Source organism: Vombatus ursinus, unplaced genomic scaffold, assembly GCF_900497805.2.
Source record: "Vombatus ursinus unplaced genomic scaffold, bare-nosed wombat genome assembly UNPS02014772.1, whole genome shotgun sequence".
Lineage (NCBI taxonomy): Eukaryota > Metazoa > Chordata > Mammalia > Diprotodontia > Vombatidae > Vombatus > Vombatus ursinus.
In genome coordinates this window covers 27136340-27154727 of record NW_020954550.1, presented here as the reverse complement: position 1 = coordinate 27154727, position 18388 = coordinate 27136340, and the positions used below count along the sequence as shown (strand labels likewise).

Here is an 18388-nt window from a genome sequence, read left to right as displayed (position 1 = left end):
AAGTCTATAAAAGTTGTTTGTCGCACAATGTGGCTGTTACTGTGCACAATGTTCTCCTGGTTCTGCTCACTTCACTCAGCATCAGTTCATAAAAATCTTTCCAGGTTTTTCTTAAGTGTGCCTGCTCATCATTTTTTATAGCACAGTAGTATTCCATTACATTCATATACTACAATTTGTTCAGCCATTCCCCAGTTGATGGGCATCTCCTCAATTTCCAATTCTTAGCCACTATAAAAATAGCTGCTATAATTTTTTTTTGTACATGTGGGTTCTTTTCCCATTTTTATGATCTCTTTGGGATACAGCCCTAGAAGTAGTATTGCTGGGTCAAAGGGTGTGCATAGTTTTATAGCCCTTTGGGCATAGTTCCAAGTTGCTCTACAGAATGTTTGGCCTAGACATACCAGATCTTTAATTATATTGTAAAACAGCAGTCATCAAAACCACTTGGTACTGGCTAGCAAATAAAGTGGTGGATCAGTAAAATAGGTTAGGTACACAAGACACAATAGTCAGTGACTATAGTAATCTACTGTTTGATAAATTCATAGACTCCAGCTTCTAGGATAAAAACTCATTTATTTAACAAAAACTGCTGAGAAAACCGGAAAATAGTATGGCAGAAACTAGGCATATCTTACACCTTATACCAAGATAAAGTGAAAATGGTTACATGATTTAGATATAAAGGCTGATACTATAAGCAAACTAGGAGAGCAAGGAATAATTTACCTGTCAGATCTATGGAGAAGGGAAGAATTTATGACCAAACAGAAGATAGAGAACATTATGAAATGCAAAATGGGTGATTTTGATTACATTAAATTGAAAAGTTTTTGCACAAACAAAGCCAATGCAACCAAACTTAGAAGGGAAGCAGAAAGATGGGAAACAATTTATAGCCAGTGTTTCTGATAATGGCCTCATTTCTAAAATATATAAAGCTGATTGTTGTTTTTTTTTTTTTTTGGCAATTGGAGTTAGTGACTTGCCTAGGTTCACACAGCTAGTAAGTGTCAAATATTTGGTCTGAGGCCGGATTTGAACTCAGGTCCTTCTGACTTCAGGACTGGTGCTCTATCTACTGTACCACTTAGCTGCCCCAAGAGCTGTCATTTTTTTTATACATTTAGAAAAACTTTTAAAGATTTGTAAATTACTTTACAAATACTGTTGCATTTTATCTTCACACAAACCCTGTGAGTTAGAGTGCTATTATTATCCTCAGTTTTCAAATGGGGAAACTGAGGAAGACAGACATAGGTTAAGTGACTTGACCACACAGATAGTAAGTGTCTGAGGCTGCATTTTAGTTCATATCTTTTTGTGTCCAGATCCAGAGCTTTATCCATTTTACCTTTGTCTACCTCAGTTCCTCATCTTTTAATGGAATAATAGTACCTACCTCCCAGGGTTATTGTGTGGATCAAATCAGATAATATTTTTAAGCACTTTGCAAAATTCAGAGTGCTATATAAATGCTAGTTGTTACTAATTTATGGAATTTATTGCCTCATGTAATAGGGGCAAATGAAATGAACAGTAGATAGACATAGAGGAAGAGGTGGGTGTAATGATATTGCATGAACCTCATGTTGTTTGAACGAGACAAAGGAAGATTGAACAAACGCACCACACAGTTTGGTTTATTCTGTACAAGAAACTTAGCAAGGAAGTAGATGATAAAAGTATATGGGTGATGGACAACATAAGAAGGAGGGCAAAATTTGTGAGAGAATAATAAATTATAAGCAGAATATATCCTGAAGTCAGAGAGCAGAAGGGATTAAAATTGATTCCATTCTATTTTAAGTTTCTTCCCAACTACAAATCATTGATCATTCCCATTTGAAAATTCTGTTCTTCTAGTCCCATGGATAGGTGAATGGGAGCCAAGAAAAGTTGTATCTAAGTCTGAGCACTTGTGAGTCAAGAGAAAGGAGAAATCTATGAACAGTATGCAGTAAAGAAATAACTGTTTAGATTCATTAGAATGTTGGATAGACCTGAAGCATTCCCTAGAACAGGAGTGGAGAACCTGTGGCCTCAAGGCCATATATGGCCTTCTAGGTCATCAAGTGTAGCCCTTTGACTGAATCCAAATTTCACAGAATAAATGCCCTTAATAAAAGGATTTGTTTTGTAAAACTTGGACGCAGTCAAAAGGCCACATTGAGGAGCTAGAAAGTCACATGTGGCCATGAGGCCAGAGATTCCTCACCTCTGCTCTAGAATCTAAGACCAGGCCCCTAGACTCACCGCTTATGTTTGAAACAGTCCTATTCCTTTCATTCCTTCTTTTCTAGAGGACGTAAGGGTTGCTGAGGTAGGCATTAAGTATCACAGTGGTAATCACTGCATTCCTGTTCCACTACCTGACTTGTTAACAGTAGCACCAAGATGCCAAACATTTTTTTTTCTTATTTGCCAATTAAGCTTTCTTTCTTCCCCAGTATCATTTAGAAAAGAAAAATTCAATTTTATTTGAATTTCAGGTCTGCATTCTCTCCCCACCACATCGAGAAAACAAGAAAACTAAAACTCTTTACCAAGATGTATAGTCAAGCAAAACAAATTACTGCATTGTCTAGCCTTATTAAAAAACAAAAAGCGAACACACAGAATTCTTCCATTGTTTAGAAGAATTTATAGCATCCTTAGATACAGTTTCTAAAATTTGTGCTGTCTGCCAAGTTTTCTTCCTGCTTGCCAAATTTGCATAATCCTTGGACCCACCATGAAAATTTCTCACAGACTGGGCACCAAAACACATATTTAGCAAGCACACAGAGACTGCTGAGCTTGAGGTATTAGAGAACATAGAGTTTTTTCTTGATTCTCTTAACATATCTGACCTGTTGATGTGGAAATAACTACGTAATGAGAGATGCTTGTCATCTGATATCCTTCTTTGTGGCATGCTTTATCTTCAAGAATATGTGGGAGGGAAGAAGAATCTAAGGATTAGATGTGTGACATATTTAATCCTTGAGTGACAGAGAAAATTAATTTTCAAAATGTCAGGTTGCTTGTCACCCACTCAAAAGAATTTAGAACCAATATGTAAGGCTTACATTTAACAAGTAATGGTGAGTCATTCTTCTTTGAGAGAAAGAATTCATGAAATTCTATCCCAGTATTAGTAAATACTTGTTTATTTAAAGCATTTTGTGCCCAAGTTTCAGGAGAAAAAAACCACATTTTATTTGATGTGTCTGTACGTTTATATCACAGAAGTACTTCTGGAGGCATCTAGATATGCCTTCTTATTTTATAGTTATACAGAGTTATAGTTATATATTGTGTTTATACACACATATGTACATACACACACACACACATATAGTTATAAGTTAGAGACTTATTCAAAGGTTAAATGACTTGCCCAAAGTCACATGATGAACAGCACATTCAAACTCAGGGCCTTAGATTTTAAATTCAGGACTCTGTTTAGTACCCTACTCTGACTCAGTAGAAGAAAAAGAACAGTTGTCCAATTTTAAGACCTGCAAGCCAGAACATGGATGTGGATTTCTGAAGTCAGTTGTCTGAGCCCTTGGTTCCAGTGTGATAAAACACACAATATCTAATTAGCTTATAGTTTTTGTTTCTTTTTTTTTTTTAAAAAACATTGATTTGGTTAAGGTGATATAAGTAGTTATTTTGAATTATTATAAGCCCATATGCTTTATAGAGTACAATCTGTTGTCTGTTTTTACTATTCAAGGTGCATTCATAATTCAGGCAGTCAATTTAATTCTGCCAATTGCTATGCACTCTCTCCATGTTGTGAGGCTGCAGCGCCAAAGCTGATGACTGCAAAGACTCCATCTGGGCAAACTGTAATCACGCTTTGTAACATCTCAGCATGAACGTGAAATTACTGGCATTATTTGAAAATGGTATTCACAGTGGAAATAGTTTTGCATATATGCATTGCTATTTGTGAATTCTTTGAAGTGTTGCATAAAAACAAAAAATGATGTTAACTATTTACAGATCTACACCTGCAGAATCTAGTTAATTGCAGATCTTGTAAGGTCTTTGCCTCTTTATAATTCTGTAGGCATTGTACCCTATCCTGCAATACAACACTTCTATTTATTTATTTCTTTGAGTTGTACAGGAAGTAAATGGGGGTAAGAAAGATAAGTTAAATTTTTAATGAAGAACAAAATATTTTACGTAGCATTTAAAATGTATTTGTTTATTGAAAGGTCTAAATGAAAGGTGTCGCCATGTTGGGACTTTCTTACAATATCATTATGCATTACTTTCCTATGGTTGGCAAATTTATTTGGAAATAAAACATATGAGTGTTCACTTATTGATGTTTTGGGAAGGTCAGAAAGAATGTTCCTTCTTTCCCTTCTCTCAATTTTCAATATTAATGACAGTTTTCGTATGCTTCTACCTGGGGTACTCCTACCATAAATCATCTGTGTGTTGTGTCACAGATCTGTGGAAAATCTTTTCGTTGCTTATCATTTACCATCAAATAAATTAGAAATTCTTCCCATAATAGCTACTCACAATCTGTTATTCAAATCCTATCTTAGAATATGGCAGCTAAGCGGCTCAGTGGATTGAGAGCTGGACATGGAGTCAGGAAGACCTGTCTCCAAATCCTGTCTCAGATACTTACTGTCTATATCATCAGTGGCAAGTCCCTTAATTTGTCTACCTCAGCTACTTCAGCTGTAAAATGGGCTTAATAATAGCACCTACTGCTCCCCTCAAATTGTCATTAGAACAAAGTGAAATAATATTTGTAAATGTTTGCTATATAAACACTAGCTATCCTTATTATTATTATTAGCTTTTACACACATTTGTATACTCCAGATTACAGCCAAATTGGACCACTTCCTGTCCATTGTTTTTATCCTGCCGTCTTTTGTTATTTTTCCTTTTGTCCAGAAATAACCTGAGAATGATTGCTCCATTTTTAAGGATAAGTTCTCCTCCACATCTCTTTATTAGGCACTAGGAAATAATCTTAGTGTCTAAGTCAGGGGTTCTTAACCTTGGAGCCAGGGAATATATGTCTTTGTGTGTACACACATTTTGATAACTATTTCAATATATTTATTTTCCTATACAATTTATAGATTTCATTCTCTTATTCTATGCTTTTAAAGACATCATTTCTAGGAGGGGTTCATAAAATTCCACAGATGGCCAAAAGGGTGCATTACATTTAAAAAAAAGTGAAGAATGCCAATTCTGGTGTCCAGAATTTTTAGTCTATAATGTTTAATTCCAGCTGCAGCTTCTTTTCTGCTTGTCTCCTTTCTTTATTCAGAAAACATTAAAAGACAGTATAACATTTCAGCTTGAATGCAGACCCCTGAGGGTTCATCTCCTCAGAATTCCAGAAAGCATGAGTGGGAAATACACTAGGGATTTACCCAAATCAGTTGAAGTAGTCATTAGCAATCAAAGAGGGATTCTGAGGGTGAAAGTAGTTTTATTCCATCATGTTAAAACTCTATTAAAAGAAACATATAACATAATTTTGGCAATTTTTTTGTGGTTACTTTTTTTTTTTTGGTGACTCTTAATTAGAAATGTCTGACAGCATTCAATTAGGCAGGCATCTTCTACTCCTCAACAGCAGTTTGTGGACATTTAAAAGACGTTTTTATCAAAGGGGAAAAAAAAATCAGAGTCCTGTGTTCTGTGAACCAATAGGCTGTTACTGTTGAGCATTTTGAGGAAGGTTAAAAGGCCAACCTGAAATATCTAGGAAGTGGGAGAGAGCCAATCAAATAAAACAGAAGGTTCTTAAAATCCCAAGCTTAGTGGTCTTTAAGTCATGGGAGGAAATGGAAGTGGATTAGTGATGGTCTTGTGAGAGGCTCCTTTTAGACTTCACACATCCAGGTTTCACTAATCTCTTATTCCTTCTACTTAATAATATGTGGGACACTTGGTTCCTTGATCACTACTACTTCATGAAGTAGGTCAATTAATTTTTTGGATAGGGACAGGTTTTCACTGTAGTATGTCTAATTGGTTGCCCATCTCAGATGTCAGCTTCAAGAAGACACCAATGGTAGACTGTCAAAGCCTGTCTCTGTGCGGACCTAAGATGTGAAATTTTCTACAATAAGTTATGAAAGGCAGATGTTAGGCCAGAAGAAGATGAGAGGCCAGAGCAGAGTTTAATATTCCTTAAGTACCCCAAAAAAGTCACCCCTGTATGTATGTATGTATGTGTGTGTGTTGGGGGGTATTTATCTTCCAAACTATAAAATTCCATTTTAGAATGCAATAATGTTTATCTGATTTTAGGTAGATGTGTCACTGCTCCAATTCATCCTTCATTTAATTATTCTCAGCTACATTAGTCTCAGATAACAAAATGTTCATGTGCTAAACCTTGGTAAATTTATTTTTATTCTCTTCATTTAAAAAAAATTGCAATTTAAATTATTCTTTGCCAATTTTTATTTTAGGAAATAGCCAAAGTACTTTACATGTGAAAAAATTAAATGTTAAAGTAATTTCAAATGGTATATTCTCAGGTCTTTATTAACAAATAGTGAAAAAAATATTCAAGCATAATTCATTTATTTAAGTAAATTTGAAAGTCTGTGGGCTTCCATTTCTTCATCTGGAACCAGATGGCTTCTGAAGTACCTTTGATCTCTAGGTCTTTTTGCGGTCCATTGGTGATGGGAAAGGGGAGGTTGGAGAGTGGGGAAGGGATTTTTTTTCTCCCATTATGTTTCGGTATTCCTTTAGGTAACTAGAAATTTGAGCCTCCTTTGAGCCTCAGGAGTCATCTTCATCTCTAATCAGGATCAGGGTCAATTTAGATTTACTCCCTGGGGATTCACTTATATAACTAGCCAAAGTCAGTCTTGCCATTTTTGCCAGACTATTTCTTAAAGTCATGTTACTAAATATTATTTAGAGGTACTACTAAAACTCAGGAATTTATTGGTAATGTAAACCAATTTATAGAATTTTAAGTTTATCGAAGTTGAAAAATAAGATATTAACTTGTTTACCTATGCAGAGGCCCAAACTTCAGTAAATTCACAGTGAAGCATTTGCCATATTAGATTCCAAGATGGCAATATGAAGTTAATGGGTCATAGGATCATAGACGTATAATTGGATGGAACCTCAAAGGCCATGTTGTCCAAACTCTTCATTTTACAGATGAGGAAAGCAAGTTCAATGGAGTTAAAATGTCATGTCCTAGGTCACACAGGCTATGCAAGTCATGACAGAAAGTCTCAAGTTGGGTTGATGATTCAGTTAGTGTTCTGTATTTTGGAAAGTTTTTCAGAGCAGTCTCATCAGGCAGAATTATGCTTATTAACTAAAACAAGCATTCCTTGCGCCTAACCACTATCTGTCAATCAATAAAGTATTTCATAAGCACCCTCTATGGTCTTCTCACTTTGTTGCTAGGCATGCAAAAATAAAGGAGAAGTGTCTAGTGTCCTCAAAAAGATTACATTCTATTGGACTTAGATGATATGGGCATATAAGCACACACTAAAATAAATAAATATAGGGATGAACAAACAGGTAAATAAATAGGTACAAGGGTTTTTGATGTTCATGATACTCTTCTGTGTGTTAAAGTACAGAGTTTAGGCCCCACCCTTATGGAGCTGACTATCTTGTTTGTAAATAAGAAACAAACAGATATTGTATAATATTACACATTAAGGCTACATGTATTTTGGAGTTGTGAAAAGGTCTTTTAAAAAGTTATTATCAATTAAGATAATCATGGAAGAAAATTATTTTGATTTTGAAATTAATAGTAATCTATCCAGACATGCAGAGGTAAAATTGTAGGAAAGATGTGCAATGGATTTGGAATCACACAAGTGAGCTGGGTTCAAATCCTACTTTTATCACTTTCTACCTATGTAACATTAAGCAAGTTAACCTCTCCACCTTCTGGAGAAAGCTGAACGAGGTAGACTCCCAGTCACTTCCATCTCTAAGCATCACTTCCATCTCTAGTCATATGATCTTGGCAGTTACATGGCACAGTATTAGACCTAGTGACATCAAGACCTGAGTTCAAATAGGAACTCAAACTTTTAGTAGCTGTGTGACCCTGGGCAAGTCACATAACTTTCTCAGGTCTTTATTAGCAAATAGTGAAAAAATATCCAAGCATAACTCATTTGTTTAAATAAATATGAAAGTCTGTGGGCCTCCATTTTTTCATTTGGGAGGGTCTTGAAGTAGATGGCTTCTGAAGTCCCTTTGATCTCTTGGTTTGTGTTCCTATGGTTCATTTGTGATGGGGATAGGGAGGTTGCTCAATTTTTTCGGTTGTAAAATGGGATGTGTATATCATAATAGCACCTATTTTCCATGGTTGTTGTGAGGCTCAATTGAGCTAGTATTTGTAAAGCACTTAGCATAGTGCCTGGCACATTGTAGATACTAAATAAGTGCTGGGTGTTTTTATTATCTTATGACCTTTTTTTTTTTTGGCAATTGGGGTTAAGTGACTTGCCCAGGGTCACACAGCTACTAAGTGTCATGTGTTTGGTTTGAGGCTGGATTTGAACTCAGGTCCTCCTGACTACTGGGCCGGTACTCTATCCACTGCGCCACCTAGCTGCCCCTATCTGATGACCTTTTACATGATGAGCAGAACACCAAAATGTATGGTTATGCTTAGCCTTCAACCATCTTTTAGTCCTTCTGGACCTCCCAAAAAAAATTACCTGTGAGAAATGAAGTTTTAAGTACATGAAATCATTAGATTTTAACATTTACCCATTTAAGTCACATGCCACAAAGACAGTTTGTAAATACTTGTGGCTTTATTTGGGGCTAAGAATGATCTGATTTTGTTGTTGACTACATTGCAAATTTTATAGTAAAAAAAAATTACAGTCTCAGTCATTGTAATTATAAGCCAATTCGTTTGCAGAATAACTTTTCCAGTGCACAGGTTTTACTGTATTGTACCCCCGCTCCAAAATCTTGTGTCTTCCATTGTCTATAGGCTAAATTATGTTTAAAGTCTTTTGCAGTCTGGTTCCTATCTATTTTTCCAAACATTATGTATTTCCTTCTTTCATATACTTTCTGTTCCATCCTATGTAGCCTAAGATCTGTTCTGTGAAGTCATCCATTCATCCTCTTCCCCTTGGATCTCACATGCTTGGAATCTATCCCATGTCACGTTTACTTCTTAGAACCTTCAGGTTCCTTTGAGCCTCAGGAGTCGTCTACACAAAGTCTCTCTTACCTTCATCCATTTTTTTCTTTATTCTCTCTTTTAAGTTACATGGTATATAAATATCCATGTATATAGGTCATACCATCCTAACCAGAGGAATATAGACACTGAGAAGAGAGTCTAGTTTGTGTTTTGAATTTATAGACCCAGCACAGTATGATGCCTTTTGTAGGCAGTTAATAAATGTTAAATCAAATTGAAATGTAGACACAGAATATTAGACCCATTTAACCTTATATTTTAAATGGTCTTTATGCTGAGTTTCCTGCTAATTCACTGGATATATGACATTCTTGACAGCCTTAGAATGGGGAAAAAAAATTACAGTTTCTTTTTAGCTACTGATTTATATTATCATTTAACATAAAAGAGAGCAGGACTTGTTGGCTTCAAGTAGACTCTTGCCATTCTCAGGGATTGTATTCAAATGGACCTGTGGTAGTTAAGTTTCATAGTGATCTCTAGCTTGCTGCTGTTAAAGGGAAATGAAGATGGAAATATCTCTTTTGTCTGTTTCCTTTAGGGGTTTCTAATAATGTCTTGCACATACTAGGCAATTAATAAATATAGGCTGGATTTGTTGAAATCCTTTTAGCAGGGGCAGGGAGATGAGGAAAGGCAAAACTGAAGAAGGTACACTTTGTTGTTGTATTTTGCTGAATTAGGAGAATTTGAAGTCAATTGCCTTCCAAATTTGTACAAACCTCTGGTTTGACTTCCCACTGGCACATTTTTTTTTAGTAGTAATTTTAGTATAAGCAACTTTTGGCTTTGTTGATCTTCCGCATCATTTCTTGTCCTCTTTCCTATTTTCTGTCTCTACTTTGTTGATCTATTGACACTCTGTGCCCTCATGTACAGCATAAAATCCCCTATTGACTTTCCAAAGTTCCCTACCAACTGTGAGGTGTCCTCATTCTAAAATGTCGTTTTCCTACTATCATCAGTTAGAATTCCCATTTCTTGAGGTTCTCTGGCTGGTACAGCAAGGTGGAACAGTAGATAGAGCTCTGGGCCTGGATTCAGGAGAACCTGAGTTCAGATCTGGTCTTAGACTCTCAGTAGCTGAGGTTCATTCACTTAATCTCTGTTTCAGTTTCCTCATCTTTAAAATTGAGATAATAGTACATACCTCCTGGGGTTGTTGTGATGGTCAAATAAAATAATACTGTTATGGGCTTAGCATACTATCTGATGCATAGTAAGCTTATATAGATGTTAGCTATTATTATTTGTACAGTTCTGATCATTATTATAATTCTGATTATCTAATCAAAGTAAATCTTAGTGAAGGTATGAGTGAGGCTTACCTTTTATATTGGACATTTGTACTTTTTTCCCCTGCTAACTTTAAATGAGTTACTAGTAGAGAGCATGCCTCTGGAGATACTTCTGAAGTGAAAGGTTTTTTAAAGCATCTTATCTACTTCTTCTGCTGATCTAATTTGTTTAGTAATAAAATACTTTTATTAGCATTACAACAGCATGCTTCTTACCCACCCTGCCTTTGGAGTTTACAGTGTGCACTCACACAGAGCCGATGCTAGAAAGAAATAGCTTGAGTTTGTAAAGTTTAAAGAAAAAACTGAATATTTGAAATTTTACATCAGAAATCCTTCAATTTGGCAATCATCTTTTGAGTGTATATCTGTCTGTCTGTAAATTATTTTTAACTACATGTACATGCAAATAGCTGTATAAAGAAATTAATAAATGAATAAATTAAAAATATATGTTTACTATTTATTAAGCCACAAAGATTAGAGCTTAAAATCTTATAGAGGGGAGACGTTATATACATTTTGGAAGAATCAAACTTTTGGGAAGGTTGAGCAATTTATGTTTATCTTTGCTTCCAGGGAATATGGAGCCATTGATGATGTAGATATTGATCTGCATATCGATGTTAGCTTTCTTGATGTAAGTATCTGTAATAGGTTTGGAAAACTATACAGTATCTTATTTTTCACTTTTTTGAAGCTTTGATTTTAGATGGTCACCCTGTTCACTGACATTCCTTCCTCATGTAATATTTTTTATTTTAAGATTTTAAAATATGTAACTTCACTCCATTACATAGATTATGTGGTATTTGCTTTATCTTTTCTTGTTAAAGTGACTTGTGGAGAAAAAGCATATACTGGCTGGTTGGAGTAATGAAAATCTATACTTCTTTGCTGTGGTATCTTTTAATAGGTTCTGAAATTTATATGATGGGGTCGCAGCATTTCTGCATATCTTAGGCTTTTGTTGTTTTACTGTGTAAGTGAGAAGCAAAGATTAAGAGTAATTTGTTTTTTCCTTGACAACATAGTAGGCTTTAATATTATTTGTGGGCTCTTGTGATTTTTATACCTCTTACCATATAGAATAAATACAGTTGTGTTTAAAAAGGGAAAAAAAAGCAATATTCACGGACTCAATCAGAAGGCTGCTAATCTTTTTTTTTTAATCTTATTTCAGGAAGAGATTGCTGTGGCTTGGGATGTGATTCGAACGGAGCCTATAATAGTCCGACTGCACTGTTCACTTACACAATATTTAAATGGCCCAGGTTGGTCTTATTTCTTTGTCTATTTCCTTTTTTGAAGTGTGAATGAATAGTTTATGGGACAAGCAAATCTTACTCTGATTCAATCTCTAAATGCTGGGTAACCACCTCAGTAATGCTGTTTTTAAGAGCTATGAGGTCTAAAGGTAAATCTGCCTTAGGATCTTTGGAGTCAGATGTTTGTAGTACTTTATGGTCTGGATTTTGAGAAGCCTTAGATTTCTGCCATTAAACAGTTACTGTAATGCTTGATCATTTATTTCTCTATGATTTTTTTGGTTAGACAAGGTTGCATGTTTAGTCTTATTTTCCAGTAAATGTTCATAGTAAAAGGAAAGCAATTCTTGTAACCGAGGATTCCAGTGTATAAATAAATGGCAAACAGGTCATTGATTTACTTTAGGCCTTCTTGATTTCTTGCATGTTTTTCTTATAGCCTCCAAAAAGGGCTAAACTTCCTTCTAATCTCAGTCCTCGTCTATGCATCATTCATTTTGCTTTCAATCAGACAATAAGCATTTATTAAATGCCTGTTATGTGCCAGGCACTGTACTAAGTGCTGTGTGTACAAAGAAAGGCATAACAAAGTCCTAGTTCTCAAGAAGCTTGCAGTCTAATCAGGGAGACAACAGGAAAAACAATTATATACAATAGAACTATTTTTATTCAGGATAAATTGGAGATAAAAAAACAGAATGAAGGCACTAAAATTAAGGGTGTTGGGAAAGGCTTCCTGTAAAAGGTGGGGTTTTTGTCTGGGACCTGCTGGAAGCCATTGAAGCCAGGAAGAAAGGGAACAGTCACTGAAATTATCCTAGTCAGGAGGAACAGCTAAGAGGCCAGTGTCTTTGAAGCAGGGCAAAGTATGGGGCTGGGTGTGGTGGGGGTATGTGGCAGGGTAAGATGTTTCCAGAATACTGGAAAGGTTGGAGGGGCCCAAGTTGTAAAGGGCTTTCAATTCCAAGCAGAGGATTTAATATTTAATTCTAGAATTGATAGAGAGCCACTGGAATTTATCAAATAGGGGGCAGTGACATGGGCAATATCACCTAGCCATTATCAGATTATTTTTTTCTATAAAATGAAGGGGTTCTAAAACCTGCTATCCTATGCTGTTCCTTCGCTCCCCTCATCACCCCTGAAATCTTCCTTGGTTCATTATTGCCTATAAGATAAAAACTGTAAGCCCAGAAATCACAGTCTTTCCCAGGCTAGCTCCAAACTACCTTTCTTCCCCCCACCCTTTGGTCACTGAAAATGTTTACTGATATGCATAAGTAAAAATCATGCAAGCATTGTTAGTAAATGAGTGTTTTGACTATATTAGCATTTTCATGTTAATGGATATTTGAAGAATCTATGTAAACCAACCCCCGGTCATCTGTTCACCAAAAAAATAAAAAAAAATCCTGTCAGTCTTTGAATACTATATAAATTATTTTTATTTGGCATATACTACTATGTATTTGTTCTACATACTATTTGCAAATACAGAAATTGTAGGTATTAAATTGATAGAGTATCATTTTGAAAATGATGATAAGGAATTGGTCTAATTTTACTTTGAAATACCTAAACAGAGCAAAATTAGGCTAGATGATAGATTAGTAGATATCATAAAATTAAAAATACCTGGGAAAAGTCCCTCAAGAACACTATAAAGATATATACTAACGAAATGCATTGTCTTCATCTAACATCAGTACCTGAGATTTCTTTGAGACTTAGTTACCTTCTGTAATGTAACTCTTCACAATCTTGTTTGGGCATCAGTACAACTTGGCTGCTATGTGACTTTGGGGAAATTACTTTTTTTCTCAGTTTTGTGATCTGGAAAAAGAGCTATTGGATTAGATAATCTCTAAGGCCCATTCTAACATTAAGATTGTATAATTCTTTCATGTATTTTTTACTGATTTCTTGAACTTACCTATAATTATAATCTATGTCCTTCTTAAGGTAATGTATTCTATAGATTTATGGATCTCACTTAGGGAACTTCTTCTAACTTGATTTTTTTTTTTTTTTTTTTTTGTTCCTTAAAAGTTAGGAATTAGGATTGGGTTTTTCAATTTCTTTTTTACTTCTTTCCTCCTCCCTTAAAGCAGGGACAATATCATATATATATTATATGATCAATACTTATTGATTTGCTATGGTTAATACTTTCAATATAAAGTCATATTTTGTTTTATTTGTCCAAAAAATTCAACTTTGAGATTCCTGCATTCAAAATAGTATTTGATAAACAATTCTATCTCTACCGTGTTATGCTTTGAAACATTTTAGGTTATATTTACTCTTAGTCTTGGTTCTTCTAGACTAGGAGGTCTTAATCTGAGGCCATGGACTAGGATTTTGGTTTTTATTTTTAATATTTTGGTAACTATTCAATATAATTATAATCTACATACTCTGTTTTTTGCATTTCAAAAAATTATTCTCAATAGGGTTCCATGACCCTAAGCAGTCATTCTAATGGATCCATACACAAAAATTTAAGAATCTCTGCTCTTAGTAAAGAGAAGACTTTTGACAAAATCTCACACCAATTTTAATCAAAAACTCTCGAAATCAAATAATATGTATCTAAATTCAAGAACAAACATATTATACATAAAAGACTGAAAAAATGTTCTAAATCATCAAGTGTAAAGCAAGGATGCCCATTATCACCATTATCCTTTAAATATAATGTAATAAAACAACCAGAAGAAATTGAGAGAATGAACATAGGCAGAGGAAATAAAGTGAAGAACTTTTTGCAGATCTGTTGATGTACTTAGAGAACCTTAATTAGTCAACTAAAATTAATTGAAATAATTAATAGGAACAACATTAATTACTCATAGGTAGATCAAACCATTATAATAAACATGACATCTAAATTAATTTACTTACTCAGTTCCCCACAAATTAAATTTCTGAAGAAATATTTCATAGAGCTAAAAACATAATCAAATTCATATGAATGAACAAAAGTTCAAGAATCTCAGGGGTAATAATGAAATAAGTGAGAAGGAAGGGTATCTATCATGACTAGATCTCAAACTGTAATGCAGAGCATTAACTATTAATTTAATTTGGTGAGGGAGAATTAGATATACTACATACAGAAAGAAATAGAGTAGCATAATGTTCATAAACCCAAACATTGCAGCTACTGGAGGAAGGACTAATTATTTGAGGAAAATCTTTTGGGAAAACTGGTTATCCTTCTCAGAAAAAAAAATGGATAAAAACCAAACCCTTACATAATAAACCACGATAAATTCTAAATGGCTATCTGACCTAGATATAGAAGATGACATCATAACAAAATTAGAAGTTCAGAGAAAAATTTACCTTGTGAATCTATAGATTAGAGAAGATTTCATGACTAAACAAACAATGGAAAGGATCACTTAAAATGGACCATTTGATTATATAAAATTAAAAAGGTTTTGCTTGTTCAAATCTCATTCAGTAAAACTAGATTAGTGACTTTCTCTGAGAAAGGTCTCTCTTTTCCTTGGTATATCAAGAACAGATTCAAATTTATATGACTTTATAAGACATCAAAGAAAGTAATCGAAGCTGTCAACAATCACATGAAAAAAATGCTCTAAATCATTAGTAATTAGATGAGTGCAAATTAAAGTAACATTGAGGTTTGAGATTTTGAGACTGGTAAAGAGGAAAGGAAAATGACAAATATTATAAAGGCTGTGGAGAAACTTGAGATACTAGTGCACTGTTGAGATGTCAATTGGTCCAACCATTACTGAAAACATTTTCAACTATGCCTCCAAATTTGCTAAAATGTACATGTCTTTTGACTTAGCTATATCACAAGTGAGACCACACCTTCAAAGAAATCAAAGAAAGAGGAGGACTTAAATATAAAAATTTTTTTTGTAATTCTTTTCGTACAAAGTAGCAAAAATTCTAAACAACAGATGTGTTCTATTGGGTAATGGCTAAATTAGCTGTAGTATATGAATGTAATAGATTGTGCCACAGCAAATGATGAAGTGATAAAAAGTTTTCAGGGAAATTGAGAAGCTCCTTATGAATTGAAGCGGAGTGAATTGAGTAGAACTATGCCAATTTTTCAGTGATAACATGGACATCTTTGAAAGATTTCAAAATTTTGATTGATGTAATGATAAACTATGAGTCCGAAAGAATGAGATTGAAATACATTGTTCACCTTACATTTAAAATACAGAAAGAAATATACATTTTAAGACATGGCCAATGTACAAATGATTTTTATCCCTGGAATATACAACCATGTTGTCACATGCTTTATTTTTCTGTTTGTATTTGATCAATTTGAGGGGAGGAATGGTAGTGATATAAACTGACAAACTTTTTAAAAAGGAGAAAAAAGATCCCCTTTTCCGAATTTAAAGATCTTATAATTTCTTATTGTCCCAACAAGTCCAGATGTATCCCTGGCAGAGCTCAGAGGCTATTTTGAGTGCTTTATGTTTCTATCCTTGTATATTTACTGTTGTTAAGTCTTGACTGTGTTATACATTTCCTGTAGGGTAAAATGGTATCTGTCTTGCACTCAATACTTATGGTACACTGAGTGCTTATATATCAGTTGAGAACCCCGTCACCCACTGATGTGGAGAGCTGGATACAAACTATTCCCAAGTTTTATTTTGGATGTTTATCTGGATATTTAATTCCAAGTCAGGAAAATAATCAGACAGTGAACGTAACATTTTTGTATTTCTGCCACCAGGATCCAGATCCAGTGTATGTGAGCCTGTCCATTAAAAAAAAAAACAAAAAACCCAACAACATACTTGACATCCCTTTTGGGCTTGACTCTTGGATTGAGCTCTTGGCACCAGAGCAGAAGAATAGATTTATGACCTGCCAGTTCAATTCAGCAAACAGTAGCTACTGTGTTCAGCTTGAGTGTCCCTGCTCTCATGGGGTATACAATGGTAGTAGTTGGAGAGCATTTGGGTCTGAAGGAGATAGACCTCAGAACCCTATCTCACCATGGATCTGTCTTCTCTTTTATCTTCTTCTTATTTTATTCTTGTGTGCTTTCCATTTGGATCAGATTCACAAATGGCCACCTTTGAACTTGGGCCAAGGGTTGGTCCTTGGGGCCTATCTGATCCAGGTGAGGTTTAAGAAGTCAGTTCTGTGTTTTGGCCATTCTTGAAGCACTGAATAATTCCTGTACAACGAGTTCTGTGTCCTGTTCAGATTGTAGGACTCTAGGACATGATCATTTAAAATGGAAGAGAATTAAGGCTGTATTTTGCCTCTAAAATTTAGAGCATAAAGATTTTGATCTTGATCTTTTTCTTTTTCAGTGCCCACTGTGGATGTGTTTCAGATTTCCACAAAAGAAAGATTTGGATTGGGACATCAATTAAAAAAGTAAGTTTATAAAAGAAAGGAAACTAACATTTATGGGAAAGGATTTTATTAATACTTGTTTTCTTTCTTGAAACCAGTGAGAGGTTCTTGCGTAAGGGTGATTCTGTCATAAGGTCATCACTGTAGAAGAACCTTCAGAACAGAACACATGCACAAACACACACACACACACACACGTACACACACTAAAACCTCTTATAAGCATATCACTTCACATTTATGGAACAATATGGTCCTTTAATAAGTGTGTGCGTGTGTGTGTACATATATACACATATACATACATACATACACACACATCTCCTCACATTTCTAACAACCTCCTTTTCAAGAGCTTGGCTAGAACAGCTCTCTTTTGGTTCCCCATTCCTTTGAATATCTTGGGTTCTGAACTAGCGCCTAGTTTTATATAAACTTCTCCCAGCAATGCTAAGTATCTCAATCAAAAGCAATGTCTTACCGGTTTCTTTCCAGGTCACCCATTTTTTTTTCAAGGGCTTGTCATACTTATTCCTTATTCTGTGTTTTTTTGATAAAATGCAGGTGTTTATACCTTTTTTGGACCGTTGATTTGCTTGATTTAATTAGGATATGTTCTCAGTTGATAAAGGCATAAAAGCATAGGATAATTGATGCATTTATTCAATGAAACTACATTATAGTTTTATCAGTATGGGGAATTCCTGATATGAAAGCTCCTTTAAGTAATGCACAAAAAATGCACAAAACTTATCCGTAATATACAATCTTATCAAGCTGTCTAGGGCAGCGTTGCCTAACATCCCCCTGAATTGGATTAAAATGTAATTGGAAAATGTCAAAATAAATCAAAGTACCACACAAGAAAAATCAGGTTAATTTGTGGTTTTCTAAGTCAATATGAGGGGCAGCTAGGTGGCGCAGTGGATGGAATACTGGCCCTGAAGTCAGGAATTCAAATCCAACCTCAGACCAAACATGATATTAACTAGCTGTGTGACCCTGGGCAAGTCACTTCACCCCACCTGCCTAAAAAAACAAACAAGCAAACAAAAAAAGTCAATATGCAGCCTTTAAGGATCTGTTTTTCTTTCAGTTTGATACCATCCACTTGGGTCATGCAGTAAGAGGGCATGAACCCAGCTCTCCCTGATGATGAGGCTCACTCACTGGGCCACATTGCCTTTTAGTCCATATTTCATGTACATTATCAGTGTTGTAAAGAA

General features: G+C 34.9%; 1 protein-coding gene across 2 annotated transcripts in view; it reads left to right on the top strand.

Moving 5' to 3' along the window:
* Positions 1 to 18388, top strand: part of PARP8 (poly(ADP-ribose) polymerase family member 8) — a 215598-nt gene that overhangs the window by 139554 nt on the left and 57656 nt on the right. For both annotated transcript variants that reach the window (XM_027863652.1, XM_027863653.1), the window contains 3 exons: positions 11098 to 11158; positions 11702 to 11792; positions 17117 to 17183. In XM_027863652.1, coding sequence (XP_027719453.1) covers positions 11098 to 11158; positions 11702 to 11792; positions 17117 to 17183 — 219 coding nt within the window. The remainder of the gene's footprint in view (positions 1 to 11097; positions 11159 to 11701; positions 11793 to 17116; positions 17184 to 18388) is intronic.